The sequence below is a fragment of the Clytia hemisphaerica genome, unplaced genomic scaffold (assembly GCF_902728285.1).
Source record: "Clytia hemisphaerica strain Z4C2 unplaced genomic scaffold, Clytia hemisphaerica genome assembly, whole genome shotgun sequence".
Taxonomy (NCBI): Eukaryota; Metazoa; Cnidaria; class Hydrozoa; order Leptothecata; family Clytiidae; genus Clytia; species Clytia hemisphaerica.
In genome coordinates this window covers 84,025-102,700 of record NW_027103306.1, presented here as the reverse complement: position 1 = coordinate 102,700, position 18,676 = coordinate 84,025, and the positions used below count along the sequence as shown (strand labels likewise).

Sequence of the window (18,676 nt, the reverse complement as noted above, 5' to 3'; positions counted from 1 at the left end):
GTTTAAGATGGCCGGAAAATTCATTCAAAATGAGCTTTTATATTTGAAGAAATGGAATGAAAAATCAGTCCCATACTAGAAAATTTACGAATAACCAAAAATTATCCCCGGTAGCGGCACTACGCTAAACATATTTTAAAGAAGTGCGAGACAGCCCTGATTTGTTTTTATGCCATTTGGAGACTACATTAAATTGTCGAGAAAGAAAAAAATAACTGAAGATAAAGATCGCCGAAAGGTCAATTAAAGTTATCTTAATCAAACCTGTACACTAGACCAGAATCTCCTTCTAACTCAATTTTGCTTTCTTATAATTCTGATGGTGCTGAAAACTTTTGATTTTTTGAAAAAAAGTTTCCCTAAAATTTCAAATTGTTTAGTCATTTGACCAAGAATTTCTTTGGACCTTTTACTCAACTAAAACTGTTCAAAAATTCTAACTACGAAGAAACGTGACAATTTACTAATCCTAAAAATATCCTCACACATTTTAACCGCTTCCTCTACAACCAAAAGTTGATTTATGCACTTACGGACTATTTTATAGGAACATGTTGACACTCAATATATGCCAACATTCTTAAGTCATTGACAAAAATTAAAAGAACTTCACTGAAAACCATAAAATCATCAAAACCTTACCGATTGTCATGAAAGAAAGTCACAGGCCTCCGATGGCAGCTTCCCAGCTGGCACACAACGTGTTTTCGACGTTTATCTAACGTTCACAACGTCCATATAACGTTAGTCATGTGCCAGCTGGGTTCAAACGTTCCACCTTATGCTCTTTTTTTAATAAGGACCAGTAAATTTCAAGCCAGCCTCGGTATTTTATTTTTCACTATTAAAGATTTTTGAAGCCATTGGATGAGACCTTTTGAGCTTAATGCTTAAAAAGTTACTAAAATGTTCTTATTTTCAACATATTGTGAGTATTTTTGAGTTGATTTCTTGAGAAATTGGGTGTTTTAGAGTCCGTGAAGCCTTAAAATGTTCTTAGCTTACTAATAATATTTTGGACATCGAAACCTTATGTTCTTTTATAATTTAGTCTTATAAAAAACGTATATCACCCTAACCACTAGCTAACATCGCCTTCTTTTCGGCTTTGAAGATTAGCACATCGTCATTAAACTTTTTAACGCGACAGTGGAATTTTAATGGATCACGATTTAGCTTTTACTCAAAACAGTAGATAGAATTTTTGCAAATATGCGGAATTGTCACTTCATAATCTACATGTTTTATTTTGATACGTCAATCTAAATTCTCACCCAGCGACTTTGTGTTGTTCTTTACACCAAACTTTCGCCATCGTAAACCTTTCATGACATTCTTTAGGAGTTTATGGAGATTCGATTAAATTGATTGATCCTACTGAATATTTTCAACGTAAAGTTCAAGCACAGAAGCGTTTTCATTTTATTTGAATAAAATTTAAAACATATTTTAGACGTTTCGGTGTCTTCCGATCGCCATCATCAGTAAAAATTGAAATGAAATTCTCTAAGTTAAAATGTTCACAAACTGTTAAAAAAGATTGAGTTTTAAAACATATATTCAAATAAAATGAAAACGCTTCTGTGCTTGAACTTCATGGAGGGTCGAGGTATATCGTCATTGTGTATCAGATTCAACTTTCCGAACTAAGACTCTCCTGACTTTTCAGGGAATTTTTTCACTATTTTTTCCGGGATAGCTGGCATGAAATTGTAAAGGTTTTTTTTCGAAAGGTACAGAAATTCTTGTGTTTACAAACGAAACTGCCTAGCTTTACGGAGCTCATTTTTAACTACCTGGAATCCTGATGTTTTCCGCTAAAAAAGTTGCATTGGGACCTCAGTGCGGGAATGGGAATCTCATGCGAAACGACGGTTGAGCGTCAATTTAATGACGTAACCTTTACTTCCTAATTTGAAATGTCGTGCAATATCTCTTACTATGAATGATTCATATGAGAAAACGTTGGTTGCCAAAATTTTAATGGATGATTTCAGAAATTAAAATTAATGAAATATGTTTTTCTTATTACTAGCCTTTCTGCTTATTTGTCACTCGTTATCGCGGAAATCGTCGTTTTGATTGATCGATTTAGAACGAAGCGTCATTTTTGAACCATGGCTTTGAAAAGAATAATTCTGCCAGGCTTTTCAATCTGTGGCAACTCAAATTTGAATTTCTTAGTAACTAATTCTAGGAAAAATTACACTTGGCTTGAAATTATAATGAGAATTATTTAAGCTATAGTAATAAGTATAGCCACAGTATGATGCTATATCTTTAATGGGAAGTCAACCATTGAGTTTAAAGCTCAAAGGACTAGAGGGTAATTTTCAAGCGAGAAAAAGCGATGTTTTAAGATTTGCGTTGCTTTTTATTTAGGATGACGGATTAGCGCTTTTGCTTTTTTTGCGCAGCGCATTTTTCGAAATCCGGCGTTATATTTTACTCTCAACCTGACGTTTGTATGAAAACCACGCAGTTCACGCTTTTTGGATGAAAATACATGATTTCATTTATCATCTAAGACATTCTTATCCAACCCTTTGGTAGGGATATGTGGGTGTCCGCTAAGTAGATTTGTCCTTCTTAAAGAGAATAATATAGGAGGTATAAAATGAAGGTTTTACTGTTTGATTGGTTATCTGATATTCTGATAGTGAATTGCACGCTAATGAGCAGACCTGTCTCTCATCGGAGAAGCATGATGGTCATACTTTGATGTGCCGCAACTACCCTTGAGGCGGCCTGCTGAAATACTGTCATGTGAGCCTTCCAGATGTTGAAAATTCTCCTGACCTTTATCCCTCGCTCGGAAGAAAATTTCCATCAACCGCAATACAATTTGATTGGTATAACGACATTATTGCTATATACAAAATGGAGCTTCATTTTTGTGTTATTTTATGTTATACAGTATTTCTTAAGCATCTCAAAACCGTTATATTAGCGTTTCGTTATCTGTCAAAATATTTTCGCCCACTCTCTTCTATTATCGTGTTATCCATGAAAACACTTCAGCTGAAAAAAAGAAGGAGGAAAGGTTAATCTGTCAAGAGGTTTTAAATGATGACCTTTAGCTAGTAGGTTGAACGAAAGTAAGTTTAGTTTGTTCAGGGAATTAAAACTGTGTTCTTAACGTCAAAGCGAACGTGCGTTGAATCGAAGCAGCGAAAAGTGTGTTAAATTGTACTATTTTTCTTTACACATTTCTATCTACAATCCACAAGTTTTAGAAGTTCGATTTGAATTCAAACTGTCATAGATTCTTTTTTATCGTTTAGTGTTGAACATCAAAACATATTTCATTTGAAAATCGTGTGTCGTAATTTTGACGTCAATTTTGTTGTTGTTTTTGGAGTCAAGCATTGAAAATGTTTTGATTTGAATGAACTCAACTTCTATTATTAAGCATTTACCGCGACTAGAATTTAGAACAAGGACAAACTATTATTTCATCGAAGCATGCCCAATATTGTTAGCCTCCTGTCAATGATAACTTGAAAAGTTAATAAACAGGGTTCGGGCTATAATCATGCAGATCTGATTTTGTTTGATGCTTCTAGTCTAGTATTTCCTATTGAAATAAATCTGAAATGAATTCATTTAATTTTATAACTGATGGATGAGTTGTAATCATTTTGATGCTTATAAGAGATGATGATTTTGTGATGTATTTTTGTTTTTCTTGTTTCATGACTTATACAACCGTTAGAATGTTGACTGTCCTTTAGGGGTTAGAAAAAAAGTTTCAAAAGTTTCAAGAAGGTGTTTTTTGAACCGCTGAGAGATTGAAATGTGAAATGTAATCCGTTTTATTTGTATTTCATTTGGTGGTGCCTTTTTTCTTCAAATCTCCCTGCTAACGGTTCTTTTGCTAATTCGAACTCAAACAGGAAATTTCATTTGTTCGAATTACACAGAAATTCGAATCATAGAAAGTATTTTAAGAGGGTTTCTCCTTGACTGGGGACTGGAAACAAGTTCGAATAACAGAAAGATTTGAAGGAGTTGGAATGAGCGAGAGTACTTGAATTGAAAAAGCCTAATGATGAGATCGTTCTTCCGACGTGGTTCGTTTAGCGTGGTTCAAGCGAGAAGAAAAGATAGTAAACAAAGGCGACACACTCTGCCAGGTAAAGTAATAGCCATCGTAGCTTTAAGCAAGAAAACTTTAATAAAACTTACTTACTCTTTTGTTTGAGTTTCTTTGTTTGAGGTTGAGTAATCAGCTTCGGTGAGCGAGGAAAACCTTTTAGCCAGCTAGATCTTTCCGAACCAAAGACTTGAAAATAATTATTTGATGCCACCTCCATCAAATGGAAGAAAGCTATCAAGGATGAGGGAGAAAACGAAGGAAAATGGGAGTCTACCGGCCCTAGACATTAACGAGTTTAATTCTTTTGAGAACGGATGAATGACTGAAACGATTTGGAATATCCCGCATTTTTGACCTGCAAATCGAGGACTCTAGTCGAGAAAGGAGCCTTAGGATCGTCCTCGACTAAGGTCGGAAAGTTATGTATTACCCATGTATATATACACCTTTTCGACCGTAGTCGTGCGGTCAGGCGCGTGCCACTTAGCTATTTAATTATCCCTAAACTTGATCCAATCCTTTTTTGACACAATAATAGGTGTCTATATTGGGACGGTTTTAGTGGGATAAAGCGGACAAAAAAATGCCCGCGCGGCAATTGGCGGCTACGGTCGAAAAGGTGTATTGAAATGAAGCTCCTGGGTTTAATACGAAAGGACTGGGACGAGCGATATTCGTGAGATGTAACAGAAGACTTTGAGGACTCTTCACGCTTTGTTTATATAACTGATCCATCAGTAATTCTGTCTTCTCGTCACTTCACTTTGGATTCTCTCGTGTAACAAATTGCGTTTTGTTTACATTGTAGTCGCGTGTATAAGCACCATATTGTTTTACAATCACCTTCTGACGTCAGCAAAATTAAAAACCGCGAGTGTCGATTTTCCCTCATGCTCCTGTCTCCAATTTTCACTTTCAAGGAAAGTAAAAATATTAAAAGATATCTTTCATCACAACAGAAAGTAAAAAGTACACTACTCAGAGTTTTGTACTACTGCAGGTTTATTGAATGATTGATGTAATTATATCCTGTATTCTGTTGTGATGCAAGATAGCTTTTAATATTATACTTGGCTCAGGCTTCATTGAGCACTCTGCGACATCGATCACGAACAAAACTTTCAAGGGAAGAACAAAGATCTCCTTTGACCGTAAAAATATGAAAACCATATACATGTATCTAAGGAAGACTTCTTTGGCTTGGCCTCCCGAGGAGAGGGGTACTTAGGCAAAATGGGTGCCGGGTATGTGTGCGCCATAAGGGCCCCTTTTTCACGCCCTCAAAGATTGAGTCTCTGTAAGTATTCCAAAATTAGGAAAATCAGAAATCAGCTCCCTGAAAGGGTCATAAATTTATGAAATTAGTACCTAGTACCCCCCCCCCCCCCCCGGTAACATTCTTCGTCTGTAGATATTCTATTTCTACTATCAAATCAATTATAACCTCCATTGACTCATTTTGTGTCCCTTTTCTTAAAGACGGTAAGGTTAGTCTCCTACAACTTGAATGTCAAGCGCCTCGAAAATTGTTTGAGTTATTTATGGAGAGATTTGAGTTAAAAAGAGATTCTACAGTATTTTGTACGACCATTATTGTACACCTCCAACTCCCCTCTCACCAAGGTAGAAATACACTCAACCTCTTTAAATGAGACAAAGGTCCTCGAAAAAGTCCTACAACAGGAATCTCCGTAATTCGAAATTATTGATCGAATTAGAGAATGAATCAACTGCACTCATGACATGTGCTTGGAGTAGTGTGTACCGTACCTTCCAACTTATTCGATCTACGCCTGACCTTTCGGCTCTGTTTACATTGTAAGGGATTTCCTCTTTGTTTGAAAGCAAAGTGAATATTTACTTATCATACAAACGTCAATCTCATTATAAGCCTGTTACAGGAAATCTAAGAATTTTCGTTCTGGCTTTAAGCTCCATATATCATGCAACGTACTGGCTTAATACAAGCATGCTTTGTTGTTAAAAATTATATGTTTTTTGTAAGAAATTCTTTCGCTTGCTGCTTTGAAAAGCCCTTCGTATACCCTTGTATTCAATGTTGAGTTATCTCGAATTGACCCTGGGAAAACAGTTTTTTTCTTTCTGATGACCCTGGAAATAAGCCAGATAGTTAAAAGGAAGTAGAAATGGTAACTATCTTATCGTGCAATGGTTTAATATCCGATGTTAGCCTTCTTTTCTTTCTAAAACAAAATTTTCTAATATCAAATCAACATGGAGGCAACATGCAGCTTTTCCCGTTCATTATAGCATTTTCTCATACGTATTCAAGTGAGGAAAAACCGTCAGAAAAATATTTAATCCTCAACTTGTCAGCATGACTATCGGGAAGCTCGTTGTGGTAGGTTCTGAGGATACAAAAGTGTAGTACGACTTGATATTTTAGTGGTGAGGTTTTCTTTGGTTATAAACTCTCTTGTTTTCCTATAGGAGTCTTTTGTTTCGAAAATTGTCTGTCTAAGAATGACTTTTTCGCAAAAAGAATTTCTCCAAGGGTCCGTATTCTGAGTTCCAGCCCGCATATACCTGATATTTTCTAGCCCAATATAGATGTACATTTTAGAAATACTGTTCAACCCTTGTATTGTATTCAATCTACCCGAATCTACTGCTTAATCTAATCTGTAATCCTTATAGAGACTTGGGAAGGTTAAAAAACATAACATAACAAGCACCTTTTTTTTTACCTAAATACTGTCTGTTTTTAATTTGAAATCAAGTTCACTTTCCTTAAAGCTGTCTTTGTATCGTTTTCTTTCTCTCTGAGTCAATTCTGTGGGTTGCAAAATTATCCCGTCCCTCAGATTAAAGGTTTCTATGAAAGCCAAATACGAAAATTTGCAACGGGAAGTCAGAAAATTAATCAAAGATTATAGACATAGCGTAGAAATTTAAGCTAGTTTGATTCAGTCACTAGAAAAAATCTGATGGTTAGTAACTGAATAACAGTATTCCAAGCGCAGAAAAAGCTATTTGGCTGTGTGAATACGGGCTTAGTTACATAGGCTAGATAATGCAAGCCTAACTTCAGTTTACTGGAAAATTTTCAGGAAGCCCTGTTGTCGTTGCAATAGGAGCTGAAAGAGTCATTCTATTTTCCTCTAATTTTAATTTTCGACCTAATAGTATTTGTTTGTCTTGTTTATTGACTTATAAAGATTTATTGAATTTCCATATGTTTGTGATTTGTTTTGTTTTGAACACTTTTCGAATGTATGTGGTAATCTCTTCATGCTATTGGTCGTCATGTTTGTTGATTAGCCAATCAGTGATAATCTTGTAAAATTGAGCTATTTAATTGACCAATCAGAATTGATCTCATGAAATTGAGCCTGTCTATGGGTCTCTATTGCACTTTCAATAATTTGCTGGTGTATAAGACGTTTTTTTACAAGAACAATCTATAAGAGAAGAAGGCTTCCATGGCCAGAATGTTAAGAGCATTTTTAAGACTTTGTGGACTCTAAAACACCCAATTTCTTAAGAAATTGCCGCAAAATACTCATAAAGCGGTGAAAATAAACACACCAAGAATAGTTCAAAACTTTTGGATGTTCTTATAAACACTTGTAATGCACAGATTTATGCTTTGCATGTCTTCAAAACAACAAGATGCTTGATTGATAAAGTTTGAATTGCAGAACCTCTACATCCGTTCATAGGACAATACTCCACCATTGAAAGAAAGCCTGTTACATCAATTTACTTGTATCCGTCAAAAAGATAAAGATCATTTGAATTATTACGCGGTGTTTTTGTCAATTTGATATCATTATGATCTCGTTGGAGATTTTATCTTGTGAAACAATTTCCTAACCTATACTGAGGTTTTTTAAAAGAGCTTCTCTGATTGGCTGATATGGTATCTCACTACAAACAACTTTGAAGAGAGAGAGAGCAAATACGTAAAGCTGTTGCAAAGAAATCCCCTTTGAAAGAGTGTAAATCCTTTTGTATTGGATTAAATCTTAAAGATTAGAAGCTCTCAGAGAGAATCTCGCTTTGAAGAAATTCATTTTGCGGTAGCAAGTCATAGTGAAACAACCGGGTTGGCTTTTGTTCGCACTGTTTCGTGAGAAACTTTGGTATTTCGTCACATGCTTAAATTGCTAAGTGATTCGCTTTTATTTTTCAAAATCTTCTTTTGATGGTTATAAGGCTTTATCATCACTCATTCACACACATTCAAAAAAGTTACATCAAGTTTTATCGTATGGTAACATTATTTATTTCAAAGTTTCATGACGCGATTGGTCGGTCGATCTGAGTCAAGTTCGACTTTCATTAACAGAGGAATTTTTGGAGATTCGTTTTCGTATTGTTTTACATGATTGTATTTATTTGTTGACATCAAATTTTGTGATGGAAGAGATCACTAGTTTCTGTTGCTGAATTTGAGTTTATAAATCTCCCCTGAAATTACACTCGTGGAGCTCAAACCAAAACGTGTTGTTTGTTTGTTTGTTTGTTTTTGAGAGATGAGACATTGGCATTATGTTTATGTTATTAACCAAACTACCAGTAAGAACTCCTTACTACAAAATATCCTGTAATATAATTGCTATAGTTGACGCTCTCTAAAGACCATGTTCAGACGTTACGGTTCCGTATCGTTCCGAGAAACGAAACGGTTCCGAAACAAGTGTGAACATCAAAATTCGAAACGTCAAAAAAGAAGACGTTACAAGTTAAAACAGATCTAAACGGTTTCGTTCCACTTTTTTCATCGGAACGGAACTCTTCCGTTTTCTTGCTCCGAAACGTTCCGAAACCAATATGAACACACTCGATCTGTAACGTAAACCATACCAAGGAAACCATACCGGAACAATACAAAACCGTAACGTCTGAACATGATCTAATTCGACGTTTCTAATATTCGATAAGCTCTCTTGTTTGATGAGAATCCAATCCCCCTTGCTTGAAAATCGAGTTAGTAGTAGCATAAAAGGTTGTAAATTCCGTCGTTAAATCATTAAAGAATGTATATAGCTTTCAGCGAAAGGATATTTTTTTCTAGTTTGAATGGGGTTGTATTGTTTGTAAACTTGAAACGGGATAATCCATGACACAACGATATATTCATGGCCCGGGGGGGGGGTACTTACGCAAAAATGGATGATGGGTATGTGCGGACGGTAAGGGTCGGTTTTTTCACCTTTCAAAGTCTCTCTAAGGGTCGGAAAAATCAGAAAATTTTAAATTAGTCTCTCTAAGGGTCGGAAAATTCAAGATTTTTAGGAAATTTTTTGATTTCCAGAGAAAAATTGTAATAAAATCTCTCTAAGGGTATGACTTTTTTCAAAAATCGAAAAAAAAATTTCAAAAAGTCTCTCTAAGGGTCACCTTTTCAGCAAAAATCAGTCTCTCTAAGGGTCGGTTTTCGGAGGTCCCGTCCGCACATACCTCTCATTCGCCAACCCTAGTACCCCCCCCCCGGGATTCATGGTATGCACCACTGGAGAGTCTTCTGAGAACTTTTAAAAAATTTCCACCCAATACGTCACTTAAACAATAGAAAAAGTGACGTATTGGGTGGAACAAAAACAGAAAAGTTGCATAATTTCGTGAAGTCATTGCAGTGGTGCATATCATGAATTCCCTCTCTAGTCCAACCAGCCATTAAATACGCTGGAAAAGCATGGTGACATCGAGTCTCGGCGGATCCAATAATTGTAGTGGTTGTTTGGAAAGAGAACTATAGAGCAACTTCATTCAATATTCAAATATACAAATGGCACAACTTTAACGAATATATTTCTCTTTTTCAGATACTCTGGAACGTTACGCACACAGGACGTCCCTACGGCGTGAAAGCGACGACGAGTCACGACTCTCAATGGAAAAGAATCTGCGCCAGTTAGAAACCATGACGTTAGATCGTAAAGAGAAGAAAACCTCGAAAATCAAGAAATTCTTCAAGAAGCTATCCAATAAAAAGGACGCTGCCAAATACGATCAAGAATTCTCATCTCGCAACGATCGCTTACCTTCAACAGACAGTGAACACAGCACTCAACATATTTCGAACTCTACCGGATACGATTTAAAATCTCGGCGCCGTAGCGATGGTACGATATCTTTGTATAGTGTCAGCGAAACGAACTATTTAACTCAAGCCACGCCCTTGACAAAACGTCGCTTGTTTGCCATCAATCTGTCATTCATGAAGAAGGGGCGACGGCGTAACAATAACAGTATAACGACACATAACGATTCTACGTCTTCGCAACCTTCGGAGACGGTACGGGCGTTATGTAGCCCTTACGCTAATCGACGGAACCGACTTACGCCCATGACGCCCATCTCAGCAAACGGACGACGGGCGTCAGAATCGACTGTTTACAAAATACAACACAATAATGACTTAAATACGAACTTATTACTACAACGACATAACACTGCTACTGGTTTAACATCAACGCCCTTAAGACATTCAGGCAAAAAGTACAGAGCGCCCCAACCACCCTCTCATATTTCTTCCACCCAAACGACACCCCTTGATGCGGCTTTTAGAACAAAGACTATAATAAGCCCGTGTGCGTTTCCGCCGATGAGTTCGCGCGGTGATTCATCGCGGAGTAGCACTTCTTCAGGTGATGAGGAGGCGGACTATATCAATTACCCTTTTTCCAAATCGAACGTAAAAGCTCCACAAAAACCGAACAGAACTGCTAGCAAAGGTAAAGCCGACAATTAAATGTTTATACCACTGATATAAACCCTTGAGTCAGTCCCTTAATCCCAACCAACTATGATCTTTATTGGGAATTTAATAGATATCTACGTTGAGTGGGCTTACCATTTGGGTACCAGATTATTAAAGACCAGCGATTAAATAGGTTGGATACTGTTTTTTTTTATATTACTCCGACCTTACTGATTGACTATACTTGACTTACACTAACACTATAAATGACTGATTTGATTTTTATAAAGGACAACTTCCTCGAAGCAATTTCGCTACGTTGTGTTCTATGACGTCACCTTAGGTTCCTTAAAGAAAGAAATTTTGGAATGAATTTGATTTGGCGGATTAATTTAGTGCTATTTGATATGAAAGAACCTGTTTTAAATCTGAGATAGCATATATTTTGGGAATGAATACAATACCGAGTTTATGTATTTGCACATTTGAGGACGGTAAAGTGACTGAAGCGATTTGGAAAAACCGCAATTCCGCCCCGCAAAATCGAGGACGGTAAAAGTGCTGATTTACCGTCGTCCTCAGCTGGTCAGGATCTATTCAAATTAGAACCTTACCGTCTCCGTCGCTGAAAAACACAAGTACATAAACTCGCTAATAATCTTAATTTGGCGGGAACTAAATTTCCCGCCAAACTGTCTTTCCTTATGGTAGTCACTTTACAGGAAAAAAAGAATTCATTTTAAGAAAATGGGGCTAAGCAATAAAACGAAAAAAACTTTATCGTGAGGCCATCGACAGAGTCAATTTAAAGCAATTAATTTTTCATTAAACTTGTCGCTTAAGTTTGCTCTTTTCAAATCGCCGACTTATAAAAGAAGCCAAAATTTATTGCAAATTACCTTTTTATTAACTTGATTGCTTTTGTAGTAAATGTATTTTTTTGCGACGTGTAAACCAACCCTTTTCATTTTCCTTTCCAAACACGTGTCTAGCATGCTAAACAACTAATTCAGACTTTGTAAAAAAAAAAAGCAAGCAAGTAAGTTAGGAAAAACTGATATTATACGATTATACCGCAAGAATTATCTCATCATATAACAACCATATTACTGTATGACATACCTTTAGGAAAGAAAATTTGGCGGATTTGGCGGATTCAACCTAAATCCGCCAAATTAAGTTCCTGCCAAATTTAATTTTTCCCATCATCCTCCAAATTTAAATTGCTGTTTTCATCGCCTCAAATGTGGGCTATTTCAGGCATTAAAATATCTTTTTTCTTATTTAATAGAAATTCATAATATTTTAATCGTTTAATTTTTTTGCCCAAAAATTTCCTTCATTTAAATTCCCGCCATAATTTCTTCCCTTAAGGTAGATTATAAACGACTATTCAAACACCCGGTTTCTCTCTTAACCTTATATCACCTTCCTCCACGTAGGTAGTTGTCCGGATGGATATGGAAACCGTTCCAACTCATTGAGCAGCAGCAGCAAAGCATCCAATGAGGATTACCCTCCATCAACGAAACATCACGATTTGGTTTTCAAAAATAAACGACATTCTCTCACTTCAGATGATTCGATGATCATGTCCTCTGAAAGCTTGTCCTCGTCACAAGGTATGACGTCATTCTAACAACGTACAACTGACATTCATAGCGTCCATAAAATGCTTCACAGACACACGCTTTTTCACAGTCTGTGCTTTGAGTTTAAGCCTGAAAATACTCTTAAAATGCACTCTTTTTGAACACTGCACACAACATATTTATTTTCACCGTGATTCTTGAACAAAGCTTTAATTTTGACGGCCCAGTTTTCGCCCTGCCTATTCTGATAGTGATTTAAAGTGGGCAGAAAATGGGCTGTCTAAAGTCAATGCATTGCCCTCGTCATCAAATGGTATGAGCTAAGCTCGATAGACCTTTACATAAATTACATCACGAACAACACTTACCTCAATTTTAAAATATTGACTCACAGAAAAGTTTATAAGAAGTTTACTCTGTATTGAAATTAACACTTGAACACTCAAGGGATTTGATCACCTTGGTAATAGTTTCAAAACGAAACAGTCGCCAAATAATTTATGAAAAGGTCTATTACCCTTAATTCATTTCAACCAAATAAGGTGTACCTCATTCCAAATCATCTCTTCAATGTCACAGGGCACGGAAACAACGAAGTATTCGACCGCCAACATTCCGCGCGGAAATCGAATACGCGTGCTGATAGTTCGTTACGCAAAACACCCTTACGTAATTCAATCGATAGTTACAATCGATTGCTGGAAGTTCATCGACACACAATCGATAAAATCGCCTTCGAAGTTTCGAGACTTGTGTGCACTTGCCAACAACTACAAACGACGGATTGGAATAATTATGAACGCAGTGATGACGTCATTCAGCTCGGTGTTCCGGGTTATATGGTGGTTCCGGTGACTTGTGCGAAATCGGAACAAAAGAATTATACCGCTTGGGTAAGGATTAGATCTTTCCAGTCGCAATGTATTGTTTTAGCTTTTTTGTCAAATTTTCCTTTGTTATAGATAAAAGGCAAGTTGCATACTTTTTGATCACGTTACCAAATTCTCCCCTAGGGATTGGTCTAATTTCTAATCAGATGATCAAAAAGTATGCAAAACAAGTCGATTTGCGAACGCAAGCTCTAACTGTTAACAAAAGAAAGAAACAAAAGCCTTCCAGACCGGGGTTTTTTATAATGACTATGGTATCATCATCGTTTACACCTCCTCTTTTCCCTTCATAGCGACTTTTTGTAGATCGTCTACTCATCATAAGACTCCAATTTGAAACTACATTATGTTAAAAAGAGTTGCAAACACTTTGACCTTTCTAAACAGTTTTACAGTTTGTCGTTGAGAATCGAAAGCGTTGTAATGACAAGGGTTTTTATTTCTTTTGCAGATGCTTTTGTTATACTGAGAAACTTTCTTGGCAAATTTAATACTGGAACTTCCTCCTCGATTTCCGTTTTTACATCATATCTTGACATTCCCAATAATTTATTGATTTGAAACCTCTATTATAAGATTTAAATCATCTTATTTAAAACGCTGTACGGTGGAGATTTTTTAACTGGAAACTCCATAACTTTAATGTTTTTTTGTGTTTCCAAAACGTGTTTGATGACTCCGCTGTAAAATATTTAAATTATCTCATTCATGTATTTCTTTCTCCAATCCACAGTTACGCATCAATGAAGGTAACGAAATCCAATCGGCAAGCTCATCCAACCTCACAACAACCACGCTCCACAGAAACTGTTTACACATTTGTCACGTGATCGAACCAACCTCGCCTACCCCAACAAACGAACAGCCATCAAAATCAATCGAGTCAAACCGCGCTTTCATTTCGACTCAGTTACCCAAAATGCCGTTATCTAAATACGTTTCGTCGACCATCGAAAAGCATACCAGGTATCCGGAAATTTACGAGCGAGAAACGGCACTCATTTTGTTACAAGTCGTTAAAGGGGTTTTACACCTCGTTCGAAAAAGAGCTCCAATCAAAACAGTCAATGCTGAAAACATCTTCATCTTAAATACAGGTGGCTCTGACCCTACTGCTGTCATTTCGCCCACTCAACAATCACCGAAATGTCCGTCGGTAGTTGTCGGTTGTTTACCGGGAATCGGTGATCAGTCGGTATCAACGAGTTCTACCGACGTTATTACGAATTTATGTCACCAGATGGCGTTTTTACTTTACGAACTTTTGCACTCTTCATTCGAAGAAGAGCTCAAGTTAATTGTTAATTCTCCGATGTTGTTTACGACTTTACCCGATTTAACGATCAAATCGATTTACAGTCGATATTTACAATCGATCATCGATAAACTTTTAGGCACACCACAACACACTATAAATTCGTTAGATGAGTTAAGATTAACCTTGGAAGTGATTTTATTCGGACCGACCGATATATGTGATCACGAGGAAAAGGAAGCTCTGGATCTGATCAAGAAATGGCATAATCGTCGTTGCGTTGATATGGTTACCTACATTCTGAAGGAAGCTCCTCTTATTATGTTGTGCGCTTCGGAGCATCACGGACAAGAAGTTGAGAAAATTAAGAGAGTTGATCAAGAGATTTTATTGGAGTGTGAGTTCCTGTCTAGTATTATGCCGGTAGATATTTACCGAGTTTCAAAAGAGCTGAGACGATAATTTGTGATCCAGAATTGGACTTTCGATTTCAAGTATTTTGTTAATATGGGGTAGAATGCATGCAACTGATCAATCTTGATATTCCAAAAGACTTTTTTGGTGTCTTATGATTTAAAATTGTTAGCATTTAGTTTTAACATCTTTTGATTCTATCGTAGGTGTACATTTAATGGTGTCGAATCTTAAATTTTTGGGATACGAGTACTGGACTATTAGAGAACCAGAATTTCTTTAGAAAGTTCCAACAGGTCAGAAATTTCTTTGTCCTGTGGGAATTTTAACATGCATTGAAGTTAAATAGGGCGCTGTATTTTTTAAAATCTATAATCAGGCGACACAAAACAAATACTAAAGGCTTGAGATGAATTGGAGTTTTTATAAGATACTTTAATGATTGAAGTAATGAAAATAACGTGTCCATTAGAAAAATATAACAAAATTGTTTTGTTACTGGTTAACGACCAACCAAATCAAATAAGAGCTTGTAAAAACTTCATCTCGTCCCAAAGGCTTCTACCCTCCTGCAAAAGACCACTGGACCACACCGCCAGGAGGAAGGAAAGGCTCTTTATATCGTAACAAACAATACCGACTTATCAACATTCAGAATTAAAGTGAGTCGACTGCAATCAAAGTAGATTTATTTTTGTTAAATAAGTAAGCGCTCTAAACAATTTCTTATGGTTTTTATTCAATCTTTACGTTTTAGTTAAAGTGTAAATAATTTTAATCTTTTGAACATTTAACGAAAGACTTTATAAATTAGGGGTTTATCCTTAGAGGATGTGGGCACATCGTTAATACCACAAGGAATATGGTGCTTGGTTATATGGCTTATTACATTTAGCTTTGAGATATAAGGGGAGGCTGGGTGATTAATCCGTGACCGCCCTGTATTTTTATGATCGCCTCAGCTTAACAGTTTTTTTAACGTTAGATTTTTAGAACAATCGAATTTATTATACACGCCTGTGCTCACATCCTTTAAAGATAGCCCTGATATTATATAGAGATATTGAAATAAATCCAAAAACTAATATACTTTTTCGTCTACCGCCTGTTTATTGTATCCTTGTAGAAACCAGGTCGTTTTTCTTCTTCAGTATTGATATTATTTAGAACATCTTTTTATTAGAGACATCCCTTTTGAATCCGAGTTTGAATCTACCAGAAGAAATTAATTGTGCAGCCAACGGAGTGCCTTAGTTATCAAATTTGCTCAAAACAAGATGATGTTCAGCAAAATGTTTTTCATTGAAAGACTTTCGGGCTATCTAGTATTGTAGAAGGCTCGTTGAAAAGTGGTTATGTCGGAAATGATGATCAACAGTTTACAACAGTACCTTCCCTCGCCCCAGGGATAGTGACCCAAAGCATGGGAACCATCATATCAGACACAATCTTCATAGTGGCACTGGGAATGATCATAAGCCGACCCTACTGTCAGGTAAAGTATAATTTATAAAATTTAACGAATTTGCGATCAAGTCATTCATTCAGAGTTCTTTCTGTTCTGTAGTTGAACACAAACTTTGTGTTGCCATAATCGATTTCTAACTCCCAAAGGGGCTAGAATTGAAGCTCTTGGGTGGGAAATAAGTAACTTATTTCCCGCTTATTCGCCATCTAAAACGCGTGACCCGGCGTGGTTTTTACACAACGTCAGATTACAAGATTAAAATAAAAGTAAAACCCATCGCCCTAAGGTTTCGAAAAACGTGTCGCTTTAACCAAGTAAGGGCTAAATTCAATTCGTCATTACTAAATGCTGTGCAAATCTTAAGGCTTCAGCTTTTCTTGCTTTAGAAGCTTCAGAAGTAAAGGTTTTTTTAGAAGCTTTAGAATAAGGTTGGATTTAGACTAGTAAACTAGTCGGTTATTACTTATAACCTTATAATAAAACTGTCAATCAAATAATTTAAACACTAATTAAATATTCAGCGCACTTGAGAGAAAAGGAAAATAACCGACTAGAAGCTACTTCCAACGCCTTTTTTTCTTCACCTAAAATCGTAAGGAGAGACATACAGATTTCTGTATGTCTGACCCGTGCGGGATTGTATTTATTTTTCTTTCTGTTTATTGGGTTTTTAGAAATGCTCATTTATTCATATGTTTCCATGTTCAATGTTACTATGAAATATCATTTAGTCAAAAAAGTTGGATGGATTCTCAAAAAACTAAAAAAAGTTGTAAAAAAACAAAACGTTTTTTGAGAGAAGTAGCTTCTAGTCGATGAAATTCTGAAAAGAGACGCAACTTCACCCCTTCGATTCTTTTTATTTGGAGCTTGATTTTTTGTACATGGGTCTGTTTTCAACGACTAGTTTACTAGTCTAGGTTGGATTAAAACTAGGCAAACTCAAAATAAAATTTACCGTCACAAAATCAAATTCCCCCGGATTGTCATTTTCCCCGATTTTTCCCGATTTAGATTTGTTCAATTAAAAGCGCGAAATTATTTATTTTTTGACGTTGTGGTGGTATAGTCGGGCTCAACTTTTTTGACATATTCTTAAATGTGTAAGTTGCAACTTCATAATATCATGTTGTTGCAAGGGCCGAATAATAAGATTTCCATTGTAATACAATAAATTATAGTGTTTTTATGTTGTAGCCGACAGTGAATGAGAATGAGTAGTGATTTTAATTTTATTTTTTAGACATGAGTTTTATCTTTTATTGAAGTTCATGGCATTGATTTATTCAGTTTTAGCTCCTTTTTCACAAAATTTACTTTCCAGAGGGTTCTACTCCTTAATTTCTAGGGGGTAATTTTCATTCAAAATTTCCAGCTAGAGGGCAGGGGTGGGTGAAAAAAGTTTGTCGATAGAGATGGGATAGAATAGACGATAGAGCCTGCTGAGCCTGAGCCTGCTGAGCCTGAACACAAACACCTATCGGACTGCGTAACTTGGGTAAAGCTTGATGATTCATTATTTGTCAAATCATAGAATGCACCCCCTTGAGCTTAGGGGGGGGGGTTAATCCATTTTTGCTACGACCCACCCACGGCATGGCCCGAACATGTTTAGGGCCTGTTCGGACCATGCTCGGGCCACAAAAAAGTATTATTGAATCGGCCCGAACATTTTGTTCGGACCATGTTCGGGCCATGTATTTACAATTGATACAGATTTTTGAATCTAAACTTAAGCCTTGGATAACCAGTTACATCAATATGCCTTCTTACCTGTCTTTAAAAATATAAATAAAAGTAATCACGGAAAAGGACGCGAAAAAAAAAGACATAAGTGTGAGAACAGAGTAATCAAACTCGTTAGAAAAAGTACCATTAGAAGTCATAAAAAATCAACCTGAATAAATGCAATCGAAATTCCAGAGAACTTCATAATTCCCCAAACAACATTACATTACTATATCAAACTCCCATCACATAAATTTTACAATTACGTCAGAGTAGACTACGCTCGCCACCGAAGAGGTTTATTTGGAAAGGGTAATTATATTTTATTGTTCGCTTCTTTTTTAAAGATTTGCCAAGTTGGAAAAGTATGAATTTCTTTGTACATATTTTACCTACCCCAAATATTTGGGACGCTGAGTTTTAAACGAATGGTCAAGTTGAAACGAACGATAAATGTATCAAGGTCTGTTTTATTTACCCCCTGGTGACTTAACAAAAGAGACTTAACTCGATGTTACAATCCAATTATTGAAAGTTTGTCTCGGCCTTTTTATAATGAG

General features: G+C 36.3%; 1 protein-coding gene across 5 annotated transcripts in view; it reads left to right on the top strand.

Moving 5' to 3' along the window:
- LOC136812158 (serine-rich adhesin for platelets-like) overlaps positions 1–15,470 on the top strand; it is a 57,217-nt gene extending 41,747 nt beyond the window's left edge. For 4 of the 5 annotated variants that reach the window (XM_067068635.1, XM_067068641.1, XM_067068658.1 and 1 more), the window contains 4 exons: positions 9,892–10,803; positions 12,212–12,391; positions 12,941–13,254; positions 13,985–15,470. In XM_067068635.1, the coding sequence (XP_066924736.1) occupies positions 9,892–10,803; positions 12,212–12,391; positions 12,941–13,254; positions 13,985–14,968 (2,390 nt within the window). In that variant the 3' untranslated portion in view covers positions 14,969–15,470. The remainder of the gene's footprint in view (positions 1–9,891; positions 10,804–12,211; positions 12,392–12,940; positions 13,255–13,984) is intronic. The other variant, XM_067068666.1, reaches the window with a different exon arrangement.
- The last annotated feature ends 3,206 nt before the right edge of the window (positions 15,471–18,676 follow it).